Source organism: Rhopalosiphum padi, chromosome 2, assembly GCF_020882245.1.
Source record: "Rhopalosiphum padi isolate XX-2018 chromosome 2, ASM2088224v1, whole genome shotgun sequence".
Taxonomy (NCBI): domain Eukaryota; kingdom Metazoa; phylum Arthropoda; class Insecta; order Hemiptera; family Aphididae; genus Rhopalosiphum; species Rhopalosiphum padi.
The window spans coordinates 54,575,382-54,601,197 of record NC_083598.1 but is presented as its reverse complement, the minus strand read 5'-3'; the positions used below and the strand labels follow the sequence as shown (position 1 = coordinate 54,601,197).

General features: G+C 31.8%; 2 protein-coding genes across 11 annotated transcripts in view; both read right to left on the bottom strand.

The window, feature by feature from the left end:
- Positions 1 to 1,080: 1,080 nt before the first annotated feature.
- On the bottom strand, positions 1,081 to 7,638 carry LOC132921438 (plexin-B-like). 3 transcript variants are annotated; one of them, XM_060984472.1, is made up of 3 exons: positions 6,507 to 7,638; positions 5,337 to 5,509; positions 1,081 to 3,258 (listed from the first exon to the last, which is right to left on the bottom strand). In XM_060984472.1, the coding sequence occupies exons 2-3, from the start codon at positions 5,424 to 5,426 to the stop codon at positions 1,447 to 1,449; spliced, it is 1,902 nt and encodes a 633-aa protein (XP_060840455.1). In that variant the 5' UTR covers positions 5,427 to 5,509; positions 6,507 to 7,638; the 3' UTR covers positions 1,081 to 1,446. The 3 variants fall into 3 exon arrangements, with proteins under 3 accessions (XP_060840455.1, XP_060840457.1, XP_060840458.1); XM_060984474.1 differs by lacking the exon at positions 6,507 to 7,638 and adding an exon at positions 5,060 to 5,249 and having other exon boundaries at positions 5,337 to 5,461; XM_060984475.1 differs by lacking the exon at positions 5,337 to 5,509.
- An 83-nt stretch (positions 7,639 to 7,721) lies between these two features.
- LOC132921435 (ankyrin-repeat and fibronectin type III domain-containing 1) overlaps positions 7,722 to 25,816 on the bottom strand; it is a 150,177-nt gene continuing 132,082 nt past the window's right edge. For 7 of the 8 annotated variants that reach the window (XM_060984462.1, XM_060984467.1, XM_060984463.1 and 4 more), the window contains 15 exons: positions 14,462 to 14,584; positions 13,923 to 14,001; positions 13,755 to 13,849; positions 13,480 to 13,656; positions 12,474 to 12,587; positions 11,526 to 11,711; positions 11,241 to 11,460; positions 10,914 to 11,157; positions 10,636 to 10,836; positions 10,397 to 10,563; positions 9,035 to 9,656; positions 8,741 to 8,933; positions 8,600 to 8,678; positions 8,384 to 8,480; positions 7,722 to 8,287 (listed from right to left, as the gene is read on the bottom strand). In XM_060984462.1, coding sequence (XP_060840445.1) covers positions 7,937 to 8,287; positions 8,384 to 8,480; positions 8,600 to 8,678; positions 8,741 to 8,933; positions 9,035 to 9,656; positions 10,397 to 10,563; positions 10,636 to 10,836; positions 10,914 to 11,157; positions 11,241 to 11,460; positions 11,526 to 11,711; positions 12,474 to 12,587; positions 13,480 to 13,656; positions 13,755 to 13,849; positions 13,923 to 14,001; positions 14,462 to 14,584 — 2,948 coding nt within the window. In that variant the 3' untranslated portion in view covers positions 7,722 to 7,936. Of the gene's footprint in view, positions 8,288 to 8,383; positions 8,481 to 8,599; positions 8,679 to 8,740; positions 8,934 to 9,034; positions 9,657 to 10,396; positions 10,564 to 10,635; positions 10,837 to 10,913; positions 11,158 to 11,240; positions 11,461 to 11,525; positions 11,712 to 12,473; positions 12,588 to 13,479; positions 13,657 to 13,754; positions 13,850 to 13,922; positions 14,002 to 14,461; positions 14,585 to 18,774; positions 19,446 to 25,816 lie in introns of those variants that run through there. The other variant, XM_060984465.1, reaches the window with a different exon arrangement.

Genomic DNA, 25,816 nt, shown 5'->3' with positions numbered 1-25,816 from the left:
TAATTACGGTGCCTCTTTTTTCGGGCCCCTTGAAACGTTCGGGCCCGGGAGGAATCTTACCTTTCTCCCCCACCCCTATCAACAGTCCTGCATACAATGGTATGTGCGTGACCTCCTCGATGATGTGTATATTAGGTTGGTCGACCGATAGTCGTTCCATCGATAACATCGTATCGAAGATATTGTGGGTGTTGACCAGTTGCCCTCAACGGCTGTTATCGGGATTTTAAATATATACCAATTGCCCCCAACTGCAGAATGTACCAGTTGCCCTCACATATTAATATATACATGATTACAATATATAGCCCGTAAAATAGGGGTGGTAAATATACGAACAATAAATAAAATTATTTATAAAAATAATGTAAAATAGTATAAAATGAAAGAAAAAAATTCATATGCTTCATATTCCTTTACCTAATATTGTATTTTGTAATAATTACTAACAAGATAATATGAATACAATAGTCAATGAAATGATAAATATTTTAATTATGTGGCAATCAATGTGATAATTTGTTAACAAAAAACTAGTATAAAATTAATATAATAACTTAGACGCGTCTAAATTTATACGTGTTTTAGTAAAATCCTCCTCGCTTTGCACCAAGTAGTAGGCCAAGATTATTAATACGATTTTCATTTTATCCATATTATTTGTATACTATATTATATTTATTATTTATTACAAAATACAACATCATATATATAATTGCAAATATCAAAATTTGATTCTATCATTTTATACTATTTTACATTATTTTTATAAATAATTTTATTTATTGTTTGTATATTTACCTTCCCTATTTTACGGGCTATATATTGTAATCGTGTATGTATTAACATGTGTGGGCAACTGGTACATTTAGTTGAGGGCATCTGGTGCATTTTGCTCTAGGTAGTTTGGGGGATTTGGTATAAAAAAAAGGCATCACTGTTTTCGGCCAAAATGAACCCTTCCCTTTCGGCCAGTGTCACTTTTCGATACTTATAACACTTTCCAATCTTGACTTAAACAATAATTATGTAAATAAAATAAATTATAAATATTTTTTACCTAAATAATAATAACATTGATTATGAGGAATCTGTACAAGTTATAAATTTTTAATTTTTTTAACCAAGCATTAAAATGTAATTGTATTAAAGTTTGACAAATATTTAAATGAGGTGATTTAAAAAGGTTATTTGTGGATTTTTAGAATTGTTCTCAGCTAATCTCGTTATATGCCAGCTATAAATTATAATAGTGCTCTATAGCAACGGTTCCCAACCTTTTTAGTTATGCGGACCACTAATTTTGTAAAAAATCTTTGAGGTCCACTAATGACTAATAGCACGCCTATATACGTATGCATATAATATATAATTATATAATATTATGGTGTGTAAAAAAAAATTCGGTTCTTAGTGTAATCTATGTGTATATATTAAAACTTAGCATTACATAGCCGTGTGTACATATAGGTCTTGCGATCTTGACGCATCTTCAGACGGATTACGAATATTTTTCGTTACGTCATAACGATGTTTCGTTCTTAGGCAACAAACCAAGGCAAAGACAAATGTCAGCCCTACGGAAATGGCGACGATCGCGCGAAACCAGTCGGGAAGTTTGAACGGATCGTCAGCGGAAGGCGATGTTCTTCTGATCACTGAGTGCACCAACGAATTGCCGAATGTGACGGAGATCGCTTGTAACGCAGTGACAGTAGTAGTAGGCTGGCACGTCAAACTATGTCGCGTGGCCAAGTAGACTATGCAACGAACGGACGGCGAATCCACGGGCCGTATCACTATGTCTCCGGGTAGGACATACTGTAAATGGAGGCCGTTGACGACTACTGAACCGTTTCCGTCTACTTCGAAGTCCACCAGAAACGGATCGGGGTGCACGTAATATTTGAGCATTGGGCTACGAACAGCGACGAGCTGCGACTGATTCACGCCGGACAAGTCGTCCTCGCTAAATGTGATATCCAGTCCAAAGTCTAGTAGCTGTCCCACAGCCGACGCGTCCCCGTTCCAGCCAATTCCGTTCACTTTTGGCGATCGGCAGACCATGTACGTGTCGTTGATCGGTGGATCGCAATAACTGTCTGCGTGTCGCCTAACGCCGTTGGACAGGTCGACGTACAATCGAGCGGAGGACACAAGGCAAGGTTCAACGAAATGATCGCCATGGATCGACACGGAGGTGCCACCAGACGCTACGCCTCCGAGTTGTTGGTCAGCGTCCAATACGGGACTGGGCGTGCCGCAGGTAGAACTAACATTATAAAACTGGAATATCTGGGACGACTCGATTTTCAATACACCACCGGCCGGCGACGAGTACTCGACCAGGACTGGACCGGATGGTGTTTCGTTTGGCTGTGACGTGGTGCAAGTTATAGTCTCGGATCCGGATGTTCTGAGGTTCGAGCAAACCGTTCCTGCCACCGTCACAGTTATAGTTCGGTTTTCTGCGAATATTCTGTGGTTCCTAACGATGATTGTTACGATCGTACCACCGGTTTTTGGCGCAGACAACGGATCGACCGACGTCACGTTTATTTCGGAACAATCATTCGTCACATACGTAATATTTTCGTGTACAGATTTGTTACCGTTATTTTTCAGATACGTTTCATTTTGAATCTTGCAGGCGTTTTTAAACGAACACCATTTAAAGTAGTTTGAATATCCGTCGTTATTCCATGCACAAGTCGCACAGGATGTTGTATCATCGGTAGAACATTCTTCCTGTCTATAAAACGTAATAAAATTATCGGCTACGTTGTCAAACCGCAGTATGATGTCATTGAACTTAATAAAAATAAAAATAGTTTTAGATGGACCCGTTAAGTATGTACTGTTTAAGTAAAATAAATTTGATAATATCATCATTTCGTTGTTAGTCGTTGACCTCATTTGGTGACATATTGTTAGTTTAGTACATACATTAATTATATTATTGTCAAGATAGTTTTTGAAACCTACTAAATCATTCGATAACTTAACAGTGAAGCGACACTCAATCGCGAAATTAGTATATTTAAATTCTTTAACTACTAAAAACTGTGGACATTCGCCTACTCTAGAAGCTATTAAACTTGAAGAGTTGAATTTATTCTTGTTTTCACACGTTTGTTGTTTAAGGGACCATACACACATAGGTTTGATTGTACATTTGGAGCACGTCATTGAATCCGAGCAATTGATTTTATTTGACATCGTTTCAAGTGTACTACTATTCGACGGAAACATCAAAACCTAAAAAAAGAAAAAATATTTATTATTTTGGATTTACTTTTTAAGTATATGATAAAATTTGTATTGTCATATTTGAATATTTCAATGGTAATTTTACTTAATAGTAATATTAAACTTCATATTTTTCTTTACATATTATGTAGTTATTCTATATAGTTATTTTATTTATATATAGTGTTAAAATTGGTATAATTTATTCTTTTATTGCTTACATAAGTAAATTTAATTTTAAAATCATGCTTTTGTATTTTTTTTTTTAATATTTCTTCTACAATTGTTTTTATGGAGTATGTTAATATATAGCAATTGCTAATTTATTTTTGATTTTGAGCGTAGTAATGAATGCATTGATTTTACAATGTTCTGTGTGATTTTTGTGTATAAATAATAAATATGATGAGTAGTGGAATAAATGTTTCTATATTAACTTTAAGGGTAGTTTTGGATAGAAAATTGTAACTAGTTACGAAGTGGTTAAAATTAAAATTTCTCAGTGTTTTTTAAAATAATCGGGGGAAATAAAAAAACAATTTAGGAAAAACGAGAATTTCGACCAAATTCGTTTTTCTGACAAAATCTTGTTTTTTAGTGGAACTTAAAAATTAACTACCGTAATTACTTGAAATTTTAACCTAATATTTTTATTAATTTTTTATACTTCAACATTTTTTTGCTTTTGAAATTTTCCATTTTTGTATCAGTTTTTTTTTAAGTCATTGAACAATTATTAGCTGACTAAATAAGCTCGAACATTTAATACAATGCTTCTTATAAGTTATAAGTTGTTATCATATGTTTATTCAAAAATATCTAAAATACACAGTGATAATATTATTTTATAAGCGTTTTAATTTAGAATTTCGGTAAATATTGAAGATTTTCAAATTCTTTTGTAGTTAAAAATCCATAATGTTTTTCTTTTTTTTTATCTAAGATTAGAAAGTTGAATATAAGATTTTTCATAAGTTTTTTCAATATACGTATATAAAAAAATTCTATCGAAAAACAAAATGTATTTTTGTAAGTTTTTTTCTGAAATTTTTTCGACATTGTATATTATATACCCTTAAAATAAATACACATAATAATATTATATCATCTTCTCGAACTATTTTTGATATTGAATTGTAATTAAAGAACTTACTAATACACTTGAAACTTTCACTAAATATTTATATGATTAATTTTTGTACACGATAAAATTTTTAAATTAAACAATTTTTTTTTTTATAAATATCGATAAAAAAATATTCTTTGGATAACATAAATGAAAATTTAATCAAGATTTCACATTAGTTGTTTTCATAGATATGCAAAAACAATTAAAGTACATATTATGCTCAATTTATTTTTATAAGCGTCTATAATAGTTTAAATTTTGACAAAATTCCTCAAAATCACAAAAATTCGAAATTTGTCTTGCAGTTGAATATTTTTAAAATGTGTATTTTTTATAGCTAAGATTTAATAGAAAGCTTCTTATAAGTAGTTGATATTGAAATCAACAAATGTGTAAATATGTATAAATATAATTTTTTCATAGAAATTTTAAGTTGAAATTTAAACGAAATTACGTAGCTAGAACAATGATTAATGATATTTGACATTTTGTTACAGTTCAAAAACATTATGCATGACCACGTGATGATATTACGTAATATTAATTTAATACTTAACATATACAATATTTTTAAATGCAATGTTGACGGCAAAAATTAGTTCAACATTGTATTGCTATAAGTAAAATAAATTACTTTACCCCTAATAGCAAAAAAAAAAAAATATACCTAATATAAAATACCTATACTTATTGATATAGGCGATAGACCGTCTCCACTTTGAATCATTTTTCGTATAAAATGATATTATATCATTGAATTTAATGTAACACAACCATTACAGTGATCCACTCAGTATCTACAACACAGCAGATCAATACCCACTTACCCACCCTTTTTTCTATGCTCTTCACGAATTATTTTCTAAAAATTCTTAATGAATCAATAAACAACAAAAAAAAAAAAAATTTCATTAATTAAAATTAAAATTTGTATTTCGTATTTGTTGTATTTACTTACCATTATATACATAAGTAAAAGTAGGTTATTCATAGAATTTTGATTTAAATAGTTTATATTTTTGTTTAACTTTCTGCGATCAGCCATCATACGGTTAAAATGTAAATTTCAAGATATTGTTTATCTTTGAGCAATTATTTTATAATAGACTTCTTCCAGATATCTTCTTCGAACTATCAAAAGTAAATATTCTAATATAAATACAGTTATAAATTAAATCAGTGATACATGATTGCATACGCTTATACGATTGCGTACAATTTCTCTACCTGACCCTTAAAAACAATACGATTGCGTACAATAATGAGTGCAACGTTACTAAAATATACTACTTATTATAGTATATAGTATTCAGTAATCACGAATCAGTATTAATAAAAATAGTTTATTTTCAAATAAACATAGTAAATTTACTGTTATATGTAAAGTAAAAAGAATTTGTTTATATAAATTGTATTATTTAATCAAGAATCTTATATAAAAAAAATTATAGTAATTAAGATTATTAAAATAAAATTAATAGTATAGTCAATTAAAAAAACTTTCTATCTATATAATATAAATGTATGATACAATAAATCTAAATGTACAAATTATAAATTAAAAAATATCGATAACTAGTCCCCGAAAAGTTTGGCATCGGGGATAATAGTCACAGTAACATTTATGAAACTTTATCAAAAATAAGCAATATTTTATAAATTTTCACGATTGTAAACAATAACTATACATTGCACTAAGTTTGGATAGGTAGAACGTACGCAATCGTCATAGACGATAGTAAAGAAGGTAAATTTACCTTAAATATACAATAGAGTTTTGAACATAATACTATAAGCCAAAAGCATTATTGGGGAGGTTATGTTTATCTATATATATACTACTTCATTCTATAATATTTCTTATTGAATGTCTAGCAAGTCGTTTTATTTTATAATTTTATCCTAAACAGTTTATTATATTTAATATTCAAAACAGTTTGAAATATTATAATTCTATAAAAATTATTCGATTGAAATATATTTGTTTTATTTAATTTTAATTAAGATAACTAATAAAGTTGTATTTTTAAATAACATAAAATATTTTTTTTCAGATGTAACCAAAAAACAGGATTTTTATTATTAATTATGTATGATAACTAATTAATTTAATAATTCATATAATTACCAATATTGTGTAACACGATTTGTGTTAGAGGACCGTTGAACCTTCGCAGTCACAGAAAAGATGATTTATACAAGTTGTTGATTATTTTTGAAAAAAAAAATACTGTTTATAATTTTAGAGCTGTGAAGATGAAATCGTATGTTGTGCTTAAAAATATTTTTTTATTGTTAAATCATGACCATCTATGGTCAACGGTCGCCATAATAATGTTTATTTTAATAATTAATAAAATGTACAATAAATTCAATTCATTATAATATTATTACTAAAATAATTATCATGGCATATGCCCTTCATTTTAAAATAGGCCATTGATAATATATTTATATCCACAACCTACGTAAAAATGTATAATCAGTCACAAATTAGAATTAAATACATTTTAAAACTTATAATATACAACACATATTATATATCATATTATTCATTATTGTAATAGACATAATGTCAAGTAGATATGTATCGTTATATTATGTGATTTATAAAATCCATTGAATAACTTGGGCAGATCATTTTTTTTCATTTCATGATAAATCTTAAACGGCTATATATTATGTCGGTGTGTATACTGACAATTCTGGAGTTAATAGTCGTGTTTCATTCTATTGCTAATATTTACATAATACATTTAGGCTTATATAGCAAAAAATGACAAAGGACATTGAGCATTTCCACTCAAATAATTCTTATTTTTTAAATCATTTAAATTTTATTTTGTTATCATGACTAATGATTTTATTTGAGAACTACATATCTATAAACCAATATCCAAATAATACATTTAATTTTGATACTTGTAAATTTCTCATTTTTACTACCATTTTTTTTTAATCAAATCAATCTCCCATTTATCTTGTATTTAAAATATGTATTGATAATTCGACAATATTACGTATTACGATAAAAAAAAACGACGAGTAGTTAGCTCAACTACTGTATAGAACATGTTTTATTAAAACTTTTTATCGTGAAGATAAAAATATTTAGCCAGATATTTGAAGTGTTCAGAATTTCGTAACACTATGCATTGGTGGTATCTGTAATAAATAAATATAATTTAACAAATAAAACCTTTAATTAATTACGAAAATTTTGATCCGGTTTTGGTCATTACTTATTTGTGCTCGGTCATCATTAATGCAATTTAGAAGATTTTTCCGAAGGTTTTGTTTTTATTATGCAATATGCATGTATATTAATTAAATAAATCAATACTTTATGTCATATCATAATATAATTTAATATAATATAATATATATATATATATATTTGAAATTAAATAATTAAAAAAAAAAAAACACTGCTCGTCTGTTTTAAGAACACTTAAAATTTCGTCTGAGATGCGCGGCACATTTAAAAATCATTATATTATAATAATAATATACAATAATAATAGTAATAATAATAATAATATTTAACGGTGGTGGTCATCAGTGGTGTTTGGTGGCGGTTGCCGTCAATATGGACGAATGGAGCTCGAGTGCGGCCAGCACGTCCTGTTTGTGCCGGATGTACATGCGGCCGTCCCGCCACGGGTGAGTCAACTGAAGCGGTTTGAAGTCGTCGCGCAGACACCGTTCCCGGGCCCCGGTCACAGACACTAGACAGAAGTTACCGAACTCGGTGCTAGGGTATATGGGCCCGGTCTTGCCTTTGACCACCACGGACATGTTCAGCTGCTGCAGGAACAGCTGGACCACTTCGCGGGCCGACGTCGTCGGACTGATGTGCAACTTCAAGCTGGTGGGATGCGGCAGGCCCGTGTCGTACGCCGCGCACACCTGTGTGACAACAATTGCGGTTATCGTGAGACTAGCAGTTACGCGTATATCGGTACCGCGGTATCGCGGCCGTTTTCGTTTACGAAAATCACTTACCTCAATGATCCCGGGAGCGGGAACGGGCACCAGCGATTCGCTCTTCATCGTCGCGTCCGAAAACCCTTCGTCGTCTACTTTATTCACGTCCTTAGCCCTGCGCAAAAACAACCCGTATAAACGCTATAACGCAATATCATTAACGTCGAGTCGATCGTAGTCGTACTACGCGCGTAGTTATTATTACGTATAATATTGCATTATCGATAAACTTACGCTAAGTGATTGGTCTTCGACAGTTGATCGGCTAGATCTGATGACTGTCCGTCGTTGTACTCCGGTTCGTCTTTGCTGTCTGTAACCAAATCAGAGTTAAAATTATACGAAAATTAATCGTTTATTACACTATCCACGTACCGTTGCTAGTTTCTGAGGAACAACTTTGTTTTTTAGCCAATCCGTATTCGCGATCGTGGACGGGCGGCGACAGGTATTGTTCGCTGCGACTTATCTCCGGACACACGGATTCCAGTGTCCGCATCGAGTTCAATCCCGGACCCGGCCAACTTCCACGGGACTTGACCAATTTCGAGTCGGGCAATTGTAACAGCTGTAAAACGTATATAACCCAGATTATAATAACAATCAACAGGTATACCAAACGGTCGTAGACTATATTATAACGTTTGGTCACGGGGATAGAGCGTTTACCGAGTTGCTTTTGGCCGACTTCATTTCCAACTGACTGTTGCTGGCGCTCTTTGAACAGTTGGAGTTGGACACTTGCGTCTGGAACAGCCGCTCGCGCGCAAAGTTCATCACGTCCAACAGCCACCGCAAATGTTTCCACGCGGCGTTCAAGCCCGTTTCGAGCGACTCGACGGTGTCCAGCCGCTGCTTGGCCGTTTCCAGGTCGGACGAACTCCACGCCTGTCTTATGGAGTACCTCGCGTCGTCCGAGTCCAGTTGCACGACACTGGAAAGTCGGGCGTACAGGAGCAGCGTGTCCGCTCGGTACGTGCCGAAGTGTATCATCTCGAACACCTGTACGCTGAGCGGCACCAGCTCGATCCGGTGCAGGTGGACGGCCGACTGGTTGCCCTCGCCGACCGCGCACGCCACCTCGGCCGGCGGCACGATCATTATTAGGCTCACGTCCCGGTCGACCTCGATCACCTCACTGGTGTACACCCGCTGCACTGTTCGTTTGTCTTTCGGTATTTGGACCAGCGAGAACAGCCGGTTGGTGGCCATCTTGAATTGCGAAGCGAATCCGAGGCACGTGTAATCGCATGGAGCTCCGGCACCCTGCTGAAGCCACAGCCATTCTTCACTGCAATAAAACGTTTTGTATACGATTTGTCGAACCGTTGTAAATATTACTGGCTTACGATACTATAAGCGAGAAAAATCGTTTACGGTCAAAATATTAATATGTTCGCGCACGGTCGTGGCGGAAACGAGCTTAACGGAAATTTATGATACGCAATAATGACGCGTTGTAAACCGTAGACTTAGCTACGCGTAGAGTAGCTACCCGTACACAAAAAATCATACTATAACAATAATGCTAAATACTTGAAAATAAATGTAGGTAAAAAATGGTTTTTGATTTTAATTAAACTTATTAACTTAATTTCATTAAAAAAAAACAAAATATTCGTATTACAAAGTAATCCAAGTATATTATATTATTATATAAATTTAATAAAAGAAAAAAATTATGGTTGTAGTTTATTAACTAATTTAGTTTTCATATATCTTCATACCGTAAAATTTCAGCTACATTATGTTTATTTTCAATTATTTTTATATAAATTAAAATTTTTTACTGTATCATTAGCGCAAAATATAATATACCTATAGGTATATTTTTTCTTTGTTGATTTTTATATTATTTTTGTGTTGTTTCATGTTTGCATGAGCAGTATATTTGTTTTGGAAGTATTATTTTTTTCTTAATTTGCAAAATGCCATACTGTTGATTTTTTTTTAATATTTATGTTCAAACTTTTGACAGCCACCCAGACATTTGGGATGAATCGTCTACGGTGAACATTAATTTGTACTTACGCAGTGACGTGTGGGTTATCACGTATCTTGTAACAAACGGGCATGTTAGGATTTTGTAAAGGCACCATGACGTGCAACATGTCTACTGAGCTTCTCATTAGTAAGTATCCGACATATAAGCCTTTCTGCAGTTTGGTGTTGCTTGTTTGGTAAAACATGATTTGGTCCTAATGTGACAATAATTGTAGTTACGTTGTTAATACGATTCAATGAAATTTAGTGAGCTTAGATTAATTTACTTGAATAGATGATATCAGCAGATCGGTAAGATTGTCAGAACGAGATGACTTCTTCAAAATCTTAGCCATTGGCGTCCATTTCAGGTTAACAACGTTTTTTGGCTGACATACGTTATTCACCGTACATATCACAGTTGTGCCGTCCGAGTCACGGATCGGTTTATAGTAAACTTTACCTAGGTCTTGTGTATTGAAAATGTCCTAAAATATTTTAAAAATATTATGAATACATTTAATTCAAGGTCATTTTCGATTTGTAAACAAGACCGGCGACTTACTTGCATCTGGGTGACAGCTTGGATGAGTTTCGTCCTGAAGCTAATTGAACTATTAGTCGATTTCTCCAAGTCGTCCTTAAACCATTTGAGATCCTTCCACGCGAAAGCTATTTTGTAGAACCAATGGAAATCGTTGAGCATTTCTTTTGGGTACGTATCGTCGATCTCTACCACGGGCAAGTAGTCCTCGTTGGTCACCAGAACTTTGTCTTCGTGGTACAGCAGACAAGAAAGGTATACACCTCTGATATTAAAAAAATTAGTAAGTAAATATTATATAAACGTTATTTATTGAATTAATTAAAGAAAAATGTAATAAGATAATACCTCCGGAGATTCTTATGAAGTTTAGTATTGCCGCTAAATAACTGTTTAAACGTCGGCGGCTTTCTTCTTTTTGTATTCGATATACAGTCATTTCCACTGATTTCGAACAAAGACCTGTGTAGGTCTGGACGAATAGAGATCATTTTGTCAAGTATATCGTCCATCTTAACTTTCATTGCTGCGGAACATCGACGTGAATCTTGACAGACGTCCCACCAACCTTAAATCAATTTACAATAGCAATTATATCACAAAGTTGAAAAGCGTTGACAATGTTAAACTCACTTGAAATAGTGATAGAAAATGGAGTTGGGTATTGATAGTCACTGAAATCTTTCAGGTTTCCTGCACTGCATCGGAAGTAGTAGGTCTTTCCATGTTCCAAATTATTAATGGTAATTTCTCCGTCAGTTGCAGGTAAACATTTAGACCCTGTTAAGTTTTTAAAGGATTCTGATGTACTCCATTCAACTGTGAAAAATACAATATTGTTAAAAAAAAATGGTTTTTAAAATATAAAATTTATGAAAAATGAATCTAAATAAGTGGTTAAGTTTAATTTTTATGATTAAACAACTACAGAATAATTTGTATCATTATTATAATTTATAGAATATTGTATAGAGTTAGTAGAGTGACTAACTTAATATAATATGTCATATGTATATCAAATATTTCTATACTATATAAATTAATTGCATAGTGTAGGATTTTGATAGCAAAAAAAATCATCTTAATATTTAGAATATCTAGTGATTCTAGTCTATATATAATAATATGCATAAATCATATTAAATAAATGAAAAATATTGATTTTAGAATTTCACTCAGAAGACAAATGAATACTCTTAAAATAACAATAACGTCAATTATTATATTTGTCTAATATAAAATAATCGACTAAGTGTATTTAAAAAGTTTGAGTTGAGTTTTTACTGTTGCCAATAGTTGTCACTTGTCGCGTTCACTCATTTTTCAATACCACAACATTCCATACATGTAAGATAACATTTATAATTTTCAGAATATATTATATTATTCCCAATATTGAAAATACACAAACAATTGTATGAATTATTATGCGTATTGTTTGAATACACTTATTCATATACATCAATATGATCTGGTTTTGGTTTTCCACAATTTAAATCTTTATTTTAACTATCATTTTTAATGAGAATTTCATCAAAGGGCAAAGACTTTATGTCTTTAATAAATATAATTTATGCTTACCGTTAAATTTAGTACATATAGCGCTTTCTGGGTATTCAGCTTCTATACAAGATACCCTGACGTTATCGTTTCCCGTTACCTCCAGGATAATTTTCTCTGGCTTATCTGGCGGCTCTGTAAAAAAGTTTAATTAATCTAATGTAATATTGTCGTATGTAACATGACGGGTGCTATTAATATTATACACATTTACAGAGTTCTCTCGGCGCTATCACCGGAATGTATATACACAAAACAAGTATAACGGTTTCACGAACAATAGTCGATCACGGTAACATTATTTATGTATTATAATAGCGTAGTAATATTGTGCATAATAATGATAATATAATATATCTTATAAAACTAATTTAATTTGGTATTATGTGTTTTAATACTAACATTTTTCACAAGGCTATATTTTGAAATATAAAAAAAACATAATAACAAGCATCCATAAGTCATGACCGTTTCGATTTATTATAAAATAATAAATAATATTGTCTTTATTTATTATTATTTTAAAAGATTTAGAAACAAAACAAAAAACCGAAAAATTTAACGTTAGATCAAGAATACAAATAATTATTTTACATTACGATTTAATTTATTTACTAAATTAAAAACTTCATTTATTCATTCTTAGTAGTTAGTACAATATCAATGCCTTATATATTATATATTATGTACGTACGTATATTTTACGTATAATACACAATACTGTTATCCTTCTAACGTTAATTTTTATTTCTTTAAGACTTTAGAATCGAGTACATAATTCTTTGGACCCACAAAACCTCACGCGCACACATTTGTTTTTCTTGTTCGTATAGTGTACACGATTGTTTACATCTTACTGTTTTTTCTACGAAGATCTGAAAGTCATCTTACAAGTATATTCTCATCGACATAGTTTTTCATTTTAGACAAACATCGTCTAGCTGTGTACTGTACGTGCCAAATCGATCTTTCATTCTCTCTCGAGCTATTTTAAGTCAGATTTTGTTTAAAACAGTGTTCTACTTACTGGCATGTTCGAAACCAATACGCATTTTCTTCAAGCCTCTTTTCCGTCTCTCCCATAGTGCTAGCGATTTGGTTTGTGAATCATCTTGGTTTCCACGACGCCTCAGTCCTATGACTCGATCTTCGGCTTCTTCGAGTAAATTTGATAGGTGAGTTTCTAAGTTTTTCATACTGGTTTCTAAACAATGGAAATTAAAATAAAATACACATTAAGTAATTTATTTTCGTTTGATAAGTATTTTTGATTTTTAATTTTTTAAATGTTTCATTGTTTACCTTCTGTAGCTCCATGAGTCAATAGAAGTCGAACAAGATCTCGGTTGTTGCTCAGAAAAGCAACGTCAAGAGGAGTTAACCCATCGCTGTTTACACTAAACAAGGAAAAAATTAAAACATCACTGATGAGTTATTATATGACATAAAGGAATTTCTATAAGACTTTACCTGTTCACTTGAACCTCGCATGTTGTCAATATGTTCCTCGCTTTTTCCAGTTGGCCGTGTTCTACGGCGGCAAACAGACCTAAAACGATCGCATAACAAACGATTAAACAACTGTAGACCGTATTAATGTTTAATATGCCTACACATAATTACACATAAATGCATAATATTGCATTAAATACAATTGTGTACTATATCTATGTGCAGTTTTCCTTCAGCTTAATGAACTGTTTTCGAAGTTATATTGTTTGGTAGAATGTCCTTAACGTGTCCGCAAATAATATACATATAAATTGTCGTCCTAATGAACTCGAGACGTCTAGAAATGCAAATATATTTTGGTCACCTAACGGGGGTGGCATACAATTTAATTTTCTCGGGATTTCGCGAAAACAGCACTGCAATTATATAATTCCGGAATTTGACAAAATGCCTTACAGTAGTCAGATAAACTAAATGTCTCGGGACATCTGGCACATAAGGTTTACCACATAATTTATGTGCAATGGGATTAGTGTAAATATAAATGTTATGGTTACCGTGCAAATGAATGTTGATGTTGTGTACTTGAGATTCTCGTGCCTTTGGGTGGTGATGTTGACGTTGTTTTGCCTGTGTCTCCGAACTGGAGCCATTGTTTCTCAGCGACGATATTGACGTTCCTATAAACAGTATTATAACAAAGACTGTTAAAATGTTTTCATCGATACATCATCATTACAATATCGGTTCGTATTATTATATAATTATCATCATTATGATTATGATTATAAACACGTTGATCACAATAAGTCACAGCAATACCAATAAATAAATTACAATAGAGTTATTCTTATAATGATGTGTTTCAACATATCCATTTATATCAATATCTGTGTGTTGAATAAAAGGTTTATATATATATATATATATTATAATTCCTATATACATTTGATTAAATTTAAAATATATAATATTTATATAGAGAGTAGTGATAATCTTTAATTGCAATTTATCTAAATAAATTGCAATCATTTTTTTTATTCAGCGATTCAAGAGTATACATTTGACACTTCATAATACTTCGTAGACCATAAATATTTATTCATAATATGGTACACATTAATTCAATATAATATGTTATTTTATATACATTTAATAATGTAGTAATTGATCACTAAAACCATAGAAAGTAAAAAACTTTAAAAGTTCAGTAATTCGAGTAAAGTGTAATTTCTTTTTAGACCTCTTGTATAAACGTTATGTTGTATTTTCTCAATTAATTTGAATAATAATGAGAAAATTTGACTTAATTAATTTTATTTTTCTTATACGAATTTAAAACAAAGTATATCTAATTTCTACGAAAATTAGTAGTAGGAAAAAGTCACTGTTACAGTGTACAACGATCAACGACACAACGATTGTCTATCCTAAATAGTAAATATTATGTATATAAAATATTCCTTAACAATATTTTTAAGTAAATGTATTTAAAAGAAAAATACACAATACTATTATTATGTAGTTCATGACGTTCTTTTGTGAGGTATATCCGTGAACTTTTTACACTAAAGATTTATTTAAAATTAATTGCATTTTATTTTATATTTAAAATATGGAAGGCAATATGGAAACATCATTTTTATTTAGTTTTACCCGTACAACAATAACTTCAATAGAAGTACAGAGTACAGCCAGCCAATCATAAGAATGTAAAAAAACAAGATTAAATATATTTAAGATAAATCGAAAAACTCTATAACCGTATTTTCGAATGGTATTTTAAATTATAGAAGTTTAACGTTATAACAAAAAAAAAAAAAAAAAAAAATTGGGAATTGTTAAAGTATCGAAGGTCTATAGATAAAAGGTTAGGTTGTATAGGGAATAGACTTATGCCATTTATTTTGAATTAATATTCATATTCGAATAATATATTTCGGTTGCTATGGAAATTTGGCAACAGTCTTAATTTAAAATTATAAACAGTATTGTCTTAGGTATTCTGAGCGTATGGTTACGTGTCCTAAAACGTCAGATTAAAAAACTTTTGCGTTTGCATTCATTATCAAAATTTATTAGTTAATATACACGGTATAACGATACTGTTTCGTAAGACACGATTTTGAATTCACAATAAAACAAAAAATAACTAACGATATTCTGAAAAAAAAATAAAATAATACAATACAATGCGAACTTTAAGTAAAATGTTTTGCTTTTGAGAAAGAATAAAACGCAAATCATCAACTACACAGGTCTTGTCGACAATGGAGCGAAAAAAAAATATTTATCAGGGAGCTGAATTTACTAATGTAAAATGTTTTAAAAATTAAATTCCGCGGAATTTTCATAAAAATAAATAAAACATTGAGCGAGAGGGAAAACAAATAAATATAAGGTCTACACAGTATAGATTACGTGTAGTTGGGTATGTGGGGGTGATTCACATGTACCTACACATGTTCATTAATAACGGCGTGAACGACATAGGGCGGTTACGATATGCGGTATATTATATCTATATCCATACATAATAATATTTAGTTAAATATCCGCACGTGCGAAACAATAACCGTTTTATTCGGTTTCACGTACGTTTCAAATCGTTACGTCATGAACGACAGCACGTTGTCATAATAAATTACATTTTTGTATTATTATTATCATAATTGCTCGACGCAATGGTAACGGTTTAATATGGATGCTAAACGTAATTAAAAATTAAAACATTTTTTGAATCTTTTTTATTTATAGTAGTGACAGATTCCCAATCCCACATAAAAGGGTGTAAAAACAAATAGTACCTACTTGTACTATACGCGTAATTTTATCAATTACTGAAGATCCTCAATATTATACAAGTATTAGCTATGTAATTATGCTCATATTAAGTTGACGATGTATGATTATACCTAATATTTGTAAGTTATGTAAAATATATCTAAAGCACCAAATATAATGTTAAATTAGTACGGAATGTTTTTAAAAACTGCTTAGAAAGTCAACAAAATGTGTATTATTTTATACAATGATGTATTCACTTTTGCCATTAAAACTTATTATTTATTTATTCTTTATTGTAATATATTGTAAAGAATGGTATGAAAATAGGTATGGAAAATCGAACATTTTACATATGTGCATAACTATCTAAGTAGTATGTATTTGTATGTTCACAGCAGTTTTGAACAGGGAGATTTTAAAAGTTCTTGCGGGAATATCCTACTAAGCCAATTTTTTCCCCTGTAACACGAAAAACACTGATTTTCAAAAATCATAACGTATGTTCACAGCACTTTTCGGCAGGGAGATTTTAAATGTTTAAGTAGGAATATCCTGCTCAACATCATTTTTTTCCCGTGTAACACAAACTATAATAAATTCTGAAATTATATCTTTACACACACTTTATAAAATAAAAATAATTGTTTTAAAATTGAATAAGAACACGGTTTGATTAAAATAAAAAATAATTTAAAATTAAGGTTATATAATATTTAATGAAACAATAGATATTAATAAATTATTTTTTATTTTAATCAAACTGTGTTCTTATTAAATTTAAAAACAAATTATTATTATTTTTTTAAAGTGTGTGTAAACATATAATTTCAGAATTTATTATAGTTTGTGTTACACGGGAAAAAAATGGTGTTGAGCAGAATATTCCTCCTTAAATATTTAAAATCTCCCTGCCGAAAAGTGCTGTGAATATACAAATACATACCTATTACTTATCTATTATATTACATAATATTAACATTAATATTTTGTAATATATTAACCGCTATTACTCGAAACACGACGTATCATACGGCGGATTTAATGTGTGTAGGTATATTATAATTGCAGATTATTGTTGAGCACTTATTATTGTATCTGCATGAAGTGCAGAATGCAGATACCACACACTGCGTATCACAAATAATATTGTCTGTAATATGCTTCTGACGATGAAGTTAATATTAGTCAAGTATAATAACACGTTATTCATAACCACACTGTTAGATAAAGCCACTGCTTATAAATTATAATATACATAACTAGTAACTACATCTATTTTAATACTTTATGGAAATTCAAATTTTTTTTTAATTCAATTTAAAAGAATATTTACGTAAATTAGAATTGAATTAAAAAATAATATATGAAAATTGTCTAAATTTAAGAAAAAAGAAACATTATAACGATATTTGTCTAATATGTTCAAAAATCGTATTTTAAAATATTAGTAAAACTAGTTAAATAATCTGTAGTGAGACGTTTAGCATCGTTATTACACGAGAGCTGTGTCCATAAGCGTATTGGTACACTACGGGGCGAGCTGGTCGAACAAGAACTTGCTGACTTGCAGGATCTAAGACTAAGAAGGCTGAGGTGCAACTACTAATATAAGAAAATTTGGTATTTATTTAAATCACTTAATGCATCAATTTGTTTTTTTTGGAATTAGATAAAAGTTAAGACAGATTTAAAAAATAAAACATTTTAAATGGGTAGGTACATCTGATGATTCATTATATTATATATTTTTTTTAAATTGAGTTAAAAGTATAGATAAAACTGAGACCATAAAGGTTTAAAATAAAAATGGGTGAGGATAACTTTTTAAAATACTTTTTTTTCGACCATTGTTCAACAGTCTTAATGACTTCACAAAGTCATAATATCTAGGACTTAAAGCGCATCGCCCGTTCACCCCGCTAAATCCGATTTTGGATAGGTGTCAATGGTGTCGTGACACACAATTTAGGTGGGATGCACAAATAATATGTCATCGACAACCCTACCCGCCCAACAATAAAAACTTGCAAACCACCCCACTGGGCCGGACCGTATGGTAACGTGCGTCCGTCGTTGTACGAACCTATGTCGGTGCCGAACCGTCTGGTCTTCTTGGCGTCACGCAGCGCACCAATGATCGCGGACGACGACCGTTTCGCAGCGAACGTCGGCGGCGGCTGCGGCAAACGGTCGTCACCGGCGTCGATGTAGAAACTGGTGACGGGCACGTCGTACATGCGCATCCGGTTTGGCACCGCGTCGTCGCCGTCCGAGTAACTGACGTTCGAGTAACCGACGGACGACGACCGGCAACGCGCGGCCACAGGACCGGCGGGCGCGTCTTTGAGTATGCCGCGGCGGCCGAACGCCGACCGGTGGCCGCCGACCGGGCCGTGGTAAACGCGTTCGTCGAACTTTACGCGCTTGACGACCGGCACGGGCGGCGGCAGCGCCGGCCGGTAGACGGCGTCGGCGTTTTCCTTGTCCTGGTCCGCGCCCACCGTCCACCCGCGGCGCCGCAACCGTTGGCTGAACCGGGCTAGCGACGCGCGCGAAAACGACGACACCCTGGATACCCGGGCCGCCGCTCCGATCTCGCAGCGGTCCGCGGGTATGAGACGTTCGAAGTCCGCCATGTCCGGCGATGTGCCGGGCGAGAGCGCGGCGGCGGTTATATTATATTATTATTATTATACGTACGGCGACGACGACCGCGCGATGTAGTGTTGTACCGCGGACGCGACCGTTACGCGCGCAAACGCAAACTGCGGCCGCGGCCGGGTGCGCTGGCCCGGCGGCGAGGGGGTCCCCGAGAAGAGCAGATGCTCGCACACAACCCCCGCCCCTACCACTCGTGCCGCGTGCCGTGAGGGGATATACCGCGTTCTACCGGAGACTGGTTTCCCGCATAGGTATAGTATTATTACGATATATATATCTATACCTACGATACGCGAGCATACAACGCGTCACGACTACGGCGCCGTTGCTATTACGATTATTATTATTATTGCCGGCCGACCCTCCGGTGAGGTATATATGTTGTTGCGTACGTTTGTCGTTTCAGTGGGTCACGGTCGACGAACCCATTCGTACGGGTTTTCTTTGTATACAGAGTGTTTCGCCGAGCACGACCACCCCCGTTACTTCCCTTCGATACTGCAGCGTACCTATAAACCTATTCGAATTTTGATTTTCGAAACTATCTTATGATAAGTTTACTCGAAGACCGTACCATGGTATTTTAAATCATTTAGATTTTGCATACCGTCTGAGGACATGGTACAAATTTTTCGTTTTCAAATGAGAATCGTCCGCTTTTTTCTCTTGTCGATCGCAACGAATCAGATGACTTTTTGAACATCTTAATAATGTACACGTGTACCTGTATATAAATCGAAATTCATGAGATTGGTTTTTGAGCGATTTAACTTGATGTGCCCACTAATGATAATATACGTTTATGATAGAGGGCTATGCAAGATTTGAAGACTTGAATAATTAATATTGATACATTGACATTGTAAAATGTCCGAGTATAATAAATTCTAGAACCATTTCTACGGACTCTCTAGTATATACGTATTAATCACTCGGAAACCACTCGTTTGAATTTTGATTTAGGTACGTTAAAATTTTCAAAAACATTTATCTGCTTATAATAATTTAAAGTAAAAAAGGTAAGTTAATATTTGGAAAAAAATGTACATTTGTAATTTGTATGCCACTACGAGACACTTGATAGTATGAAAAATCTAAATAATTATAAATATGGTCCTTAATTATTATACTTAAAAATTTTAAAAATCAGAATTTGTATAAATGAGTTACTTACTAAATTTAAAAATTGAGTTGAGTTGTTTGGTGAATCACTCTGTATAATAAAATAACAATAATAATAATATGTCATACACGAATGCGCTTCTTGAGTATAACATAATATTATACACGTGCGCATAACATATGGAAGACATATTTACGTTTCACGCATTTCCGATAGTTTTCGTTGGTTTTCAATATTAGTTATTAAAGAAAATAATATTTATCAGCTACCTATCTTATCGAACTTAAATACTTTATGTTTTTATTATTATGTAGTATTGTACACACGTGACATAATTTTTGAAAAAATCACCCGTTTATGGTTGTCTTTAAGTGTGCGGAGTAAAAAGTAAACAGTTTACTTTGGAAACAGTCCAGAAAAATTGTAGATATTATCATTGGATAGGTCCCAAATTTCCAACTCTTGTTGAAACTTTGGTTTTTTTATTATGTTTGAATTTCCGCTTTTTTGAGTCTATGATAACGTAGAAACTTTTAAAAAATAAGAAAAGAAATATACCGAATAACAGTATATAGATGTTCATATATGTATATTGCATAATATACTTATCTAGTTTTAAACACTGTTTAAAGTGTGGAAGTTGATAATGACCTGACATAATTGTACTCAAAAAAAGAATTTAGAATATTTTAACTATTATAATTGTTGATTCTTAAAGTTTAATTTTTACAATAAAATATTTAATATTTTCAATACTTATTTTTGAGATTTTTAAATTTAATATAAGTAATGTTATCTAATAACTGCATGTATGTCAGTATATTATATGAATTAAAATACGCGTCAAGAATCTTAGATTTTGGCTGTAGTGATTCTAGTGGTAATTTGACGTTTATATGTATTATATTTATATGCTTCCAAAAAATATGTGAATAGGAATTCAAGGTAAATTTAAATTTATGAACAACATATTTATATTACAATAACAAGTAAAAAAAAAAACAGCTGATGATATGAGAACCATATGTTAGTAAAATACTAATTTCGTAACACCTGGTTACCTCTACGCTTGTTTTAACGACCCTTAAATTTCTGAAAAATGACACCAGACGTGCCGCAGTCGAGTGCCTAGACTTTTGGCACGTGCTATTTTAGTATATATAACATACAATTAACATATAATATTAATATTTAAATATTTCATGTTTTTCATTCTGCTGAATTTTTTTATGATTTAAAACCATAAGTATCTAATCATTGAGTTTTAAATATTATAAATAAATTAAAACTATATAACAATAATAATAATTATATTCTTTATAATTTTAATTTTATATATATTTCAAAACAATTATATACTATTAAATTGTATCTCAAAAATTTGACTGATATTGTATTTTTTTAACGTTCAATATTTTTAATATGAAGAATTTTATTGTATATATTATCTTAGTTTTAAAAGTAACTGAAATACCAGATATTACAACTATTTTTAACTCAAGTATATTAAAATTATTCTAACTTGATAAATTTCATAAAACTTAACCTCATTAAACGAAGTTAAATTAATATTTTAAAATATTAAAACATGTCCTATTAACACTAGTAATGTATATATTATATATTGAAACCTAATTCCATTCAGGATAGTTCTTTGAATTTTTCAATGTTTTATCATGACTCAGCACGAATTACAAAATATATTAGAATTTATAGAATACTATAATAACTGACTAACTTACAAGTAATAACTTAGATGAGCCCTATAAGTACTGAATTTACCTTAAAAATTAGAGTATATTTCACGTACAAAAAATTAATTATTTACACGATTAGTTATTTTTATTGTATTTGGTGACAAAAAAAAACAATCAGTACGAATGACAAAACAAATCCAGAGTATTCCAAAATCAATATAGATTTAAATGAAAAAAAACCCAATGAAACCTTATAGATTTTATACGGAGAAACTATTTTTTCCAAACGATTGTGTTGTACGAGAGTTGTTTATTTAACTTAAAAAAAAAAGTTAAATAGAAAATATTTTTCATTTACATTTAACTCCTATGACATTGTAATGTTGAATACACGCGTCGCATAATAAAATACGCATTGATTAAATTTTAAAAAACTAATAATGTTTTAATTAATTTTACACTTTACTTTCTGAATTATAACTATTATTTTTAATGTTTAATCTACAAGTGAATTTATTGAAGAAGCAGAATTCTTAAAAGTTAAGAAAAGTTTTTGTGTTTATACGGTATAGTTTTAATAACGCAAATTTTGAATTGTGTTCTGGAAAAACTTAAAGTATCTATTTTCAGGGGAAGCACGACAGATAATGGAGCACTTTTAACATAATATTATAAGTCATAAAGGGTAATTAATTGAAAAGCACAATTCGAGTGTAAATCAAGTTACTTGATTTAATTAAATTAAGACTATAATAAGATTTATAAGTAAATATTAACACTCAACAGTAATACAACTGTTAACAATTATAACTATTATTATAGAATTAATGTAATATAATAATTACTATTATCATAATAATAATGAAAGCAATTTCATTTAAATGTTTGAGCTCAGTAAAACGTTATTAAATAACAATACCGAAAACATTCACAAGTGCTAATCAAGCTTTTTTTTTGTTATTCTGTTAACATCACATTAAATAAGAAAAAATAAATCCCGAAGACGGAAACATAATCCTTGTGATAACCATAGCAATCGTTGATTAAACAGACTGGAAATCGCATTTCATTCTATTATTCCTATAGAAAATTCGGTTAGATTCACTCGAACGAATCTTACACGCCAATACTTCGTGACTTGTCATGCACGTAAAACGCCTTCGGATGTAAAACAAAAATAAAAACAAACCATATATATAATATATTATATATATTTGAAAAGTTATTTTTTTCATCTATAATTTTATTAATTTACTAATGTACAATATACGTTTGCGAACAAACGACAATGTGAATATTATCGTCACATAATATAATAATATTAAAATGTATTGCTGTTCATAACGCAGATGACCATTACAGTCGCGAGTACAGCTGCAGGCCACTTAAATATGTATACATTAAAATATATTTTATAAAAATATGTGATGTATAAGTCTACTGACAAATGTGACAACTAAATTAGAAGACACGAATAAAACACACGAAACGTGACAACATGACAGTGGTACGCCGTATGCCGTGTCAATTGACACTACTTCAAAATAACGAACTCGCGACCTAATGGGTTTGAAATTAAAAGGAGATCATGTGACCAATTTTATTTCAATTCGATGAGGATGATTGTTAGGAATTCAATATCATGAGCAAGGTTTTGGATTAATGAGGATTGTGAGAGATTTTCGTGGAAGTTTTCATAATACAATAGGTTGTAATATAATATACGTAGTATTATAGGTAATCTCTAGATTTTGAGGTCACGAAACAGTGCGCGTGATTGTTGTCATTAGCCATTGATTATTCGCGAATAAGAGAAAACTTATTGATTGGATGGACTGTGGCTTGATTTTCCAAAGCCGGACCCTAAAGTTGAGTAATGCAGGTTAATACGGGACGAATAATTTATCAGAGAGGAATAATTGTCTCTCGCCTATAATATTATAAGTTATAAGTGTTTTCTTATTAGTTTTGATACGATTCATAGACCGCAGTTCAGGCAAAGATAGATAACCTATACAAAATGTCAACAAAGATATTATTATTATTATTATTAGGTACTCTAATGACGTTCGGGACCTAAAAATATTGTATAAAGACCATGGCCGGGTTGCACTAAATTGGACAGTTTTCGAGCGTAATGTTAATTCAGTTTGGCCACGCGATACCTTTTTTTTCGTGTAAAATCGCTACACGTTTATTGACTCGAGCACGCGTGCAATTGGCGATATTAATTCGTTTTAATAATATCTATCGACTATCGGTTGATGTCATTGCCACCTATACGACGTGTCGCCACGGCGAGTTCAGCTCGATCGTTTATACTAACGCGTGTATTGCAATATATAGGTGGTATTTTAGCCTCGCAGAGGTAACGAGGTTTTGAACTATTTTTTTTTTCGTCGCGAAAACGTTGAAATCCGAATTGCACGCGCACAACACGCCGTATGCTATTCACACACAATCGATTAAAAACATCGAAAAACGATAATGAGTTTTGTTCGCACGTCCATACAATACATATATGCGTATATGCGTATACGTGTGTCAGGTGTACATATAGACGAATTATACACTCCGGACGCGCTGCAGTGGTTTCGACTCGAAACGACAGCAATTAAATTGAAAACCAATAGCGGCAACGACGTAAGTTTAACGTGGATAAACTGCACGATGCTGTATAATAATAATATAACGGAATTTATCGACGTAAGTCTCCGGCTCCGAGCACGGCGCACAGAATATTATTGTTATAATAATATTGTTATATCCGAGAAGTTTAATAGCGTTTTACATCCTCCCGTGTGAATAACGTGTGTCATTATTTTTAGTGGGACCCGAGGAACGAATGCGCAGCGAGTTAAATCACTCCGCTGTAGAGGAATCTTATACATAGTAATATATAGCACAAAATCGAACGGAACTTTAGTAATTGAGCGCGATCCGTTGAGTGCCTTGAAGGAACAACGCGGAGTTGAATTTATTGCGAGGCAATAGATACTAGCTTTTAGAATTCGTGTTTTCAGGTAAGTTTGTACACGCAGGTTGTTATTTATTTATGCGTTTGTTTTGTATTACGATATTATTGTGTTGGGTTTGATAAATAATGTATTTGAAAAATAAATATTTCGGCGCCGGCTGAATAATACTTGTTAGTCTGTTGTATAATATTATACATAATAACTACTTATAAATTACAAAGTAAGAATCCTGATGCGTTCGACAAAATAATCGATCTATCCATATGCTCGTATATTGATAAAAATCAATGTTTGTGTATGAGATTCACAGTCAAGTATATCGCATTCGCGGTTTTGAAATGTGGTTCATAATTTATATTGCTCTATTTAATCCTATGCCCAAAAATGTGTGTCTATAGGAGTCAAATTTTTAAATGTTACATAACAAAGATAGACTCACGTAGGGATTTTTTTAGTTTACGAAAATACGAATATTTTTAAACATAAAATAGTTATTACGATTTAATATAATTGTAGACCTGTATTTCATGTTTGGTCAAAGCTACCCAAACGATGGTGTTGAAAATAAGCACAGCATACATTTAATAGAACTTAATACAGGGTAAATCCATTGCATCATTTAATTTGTTACAGATAACACTGTATAGGATCAGTTATTTAATAAAT

Excerpts from the sequence above, each read along its gene's own strand:
- LOC132921438 (XM_060984472.1), bottom strand. The coding sequence starts at position 5,426 with ATGATGGCTGATCGCAGAAAGTTAAACAAAAATATAAACTATTTAAAT. Across the intron at positions 3,259-5,336 it reads TTTTACTTATGTATATAATG|GTTTTGATGTTTCCGTCGAA; the intron begins GTAAGTAAATAC and ends TTCTTTTTTTAG.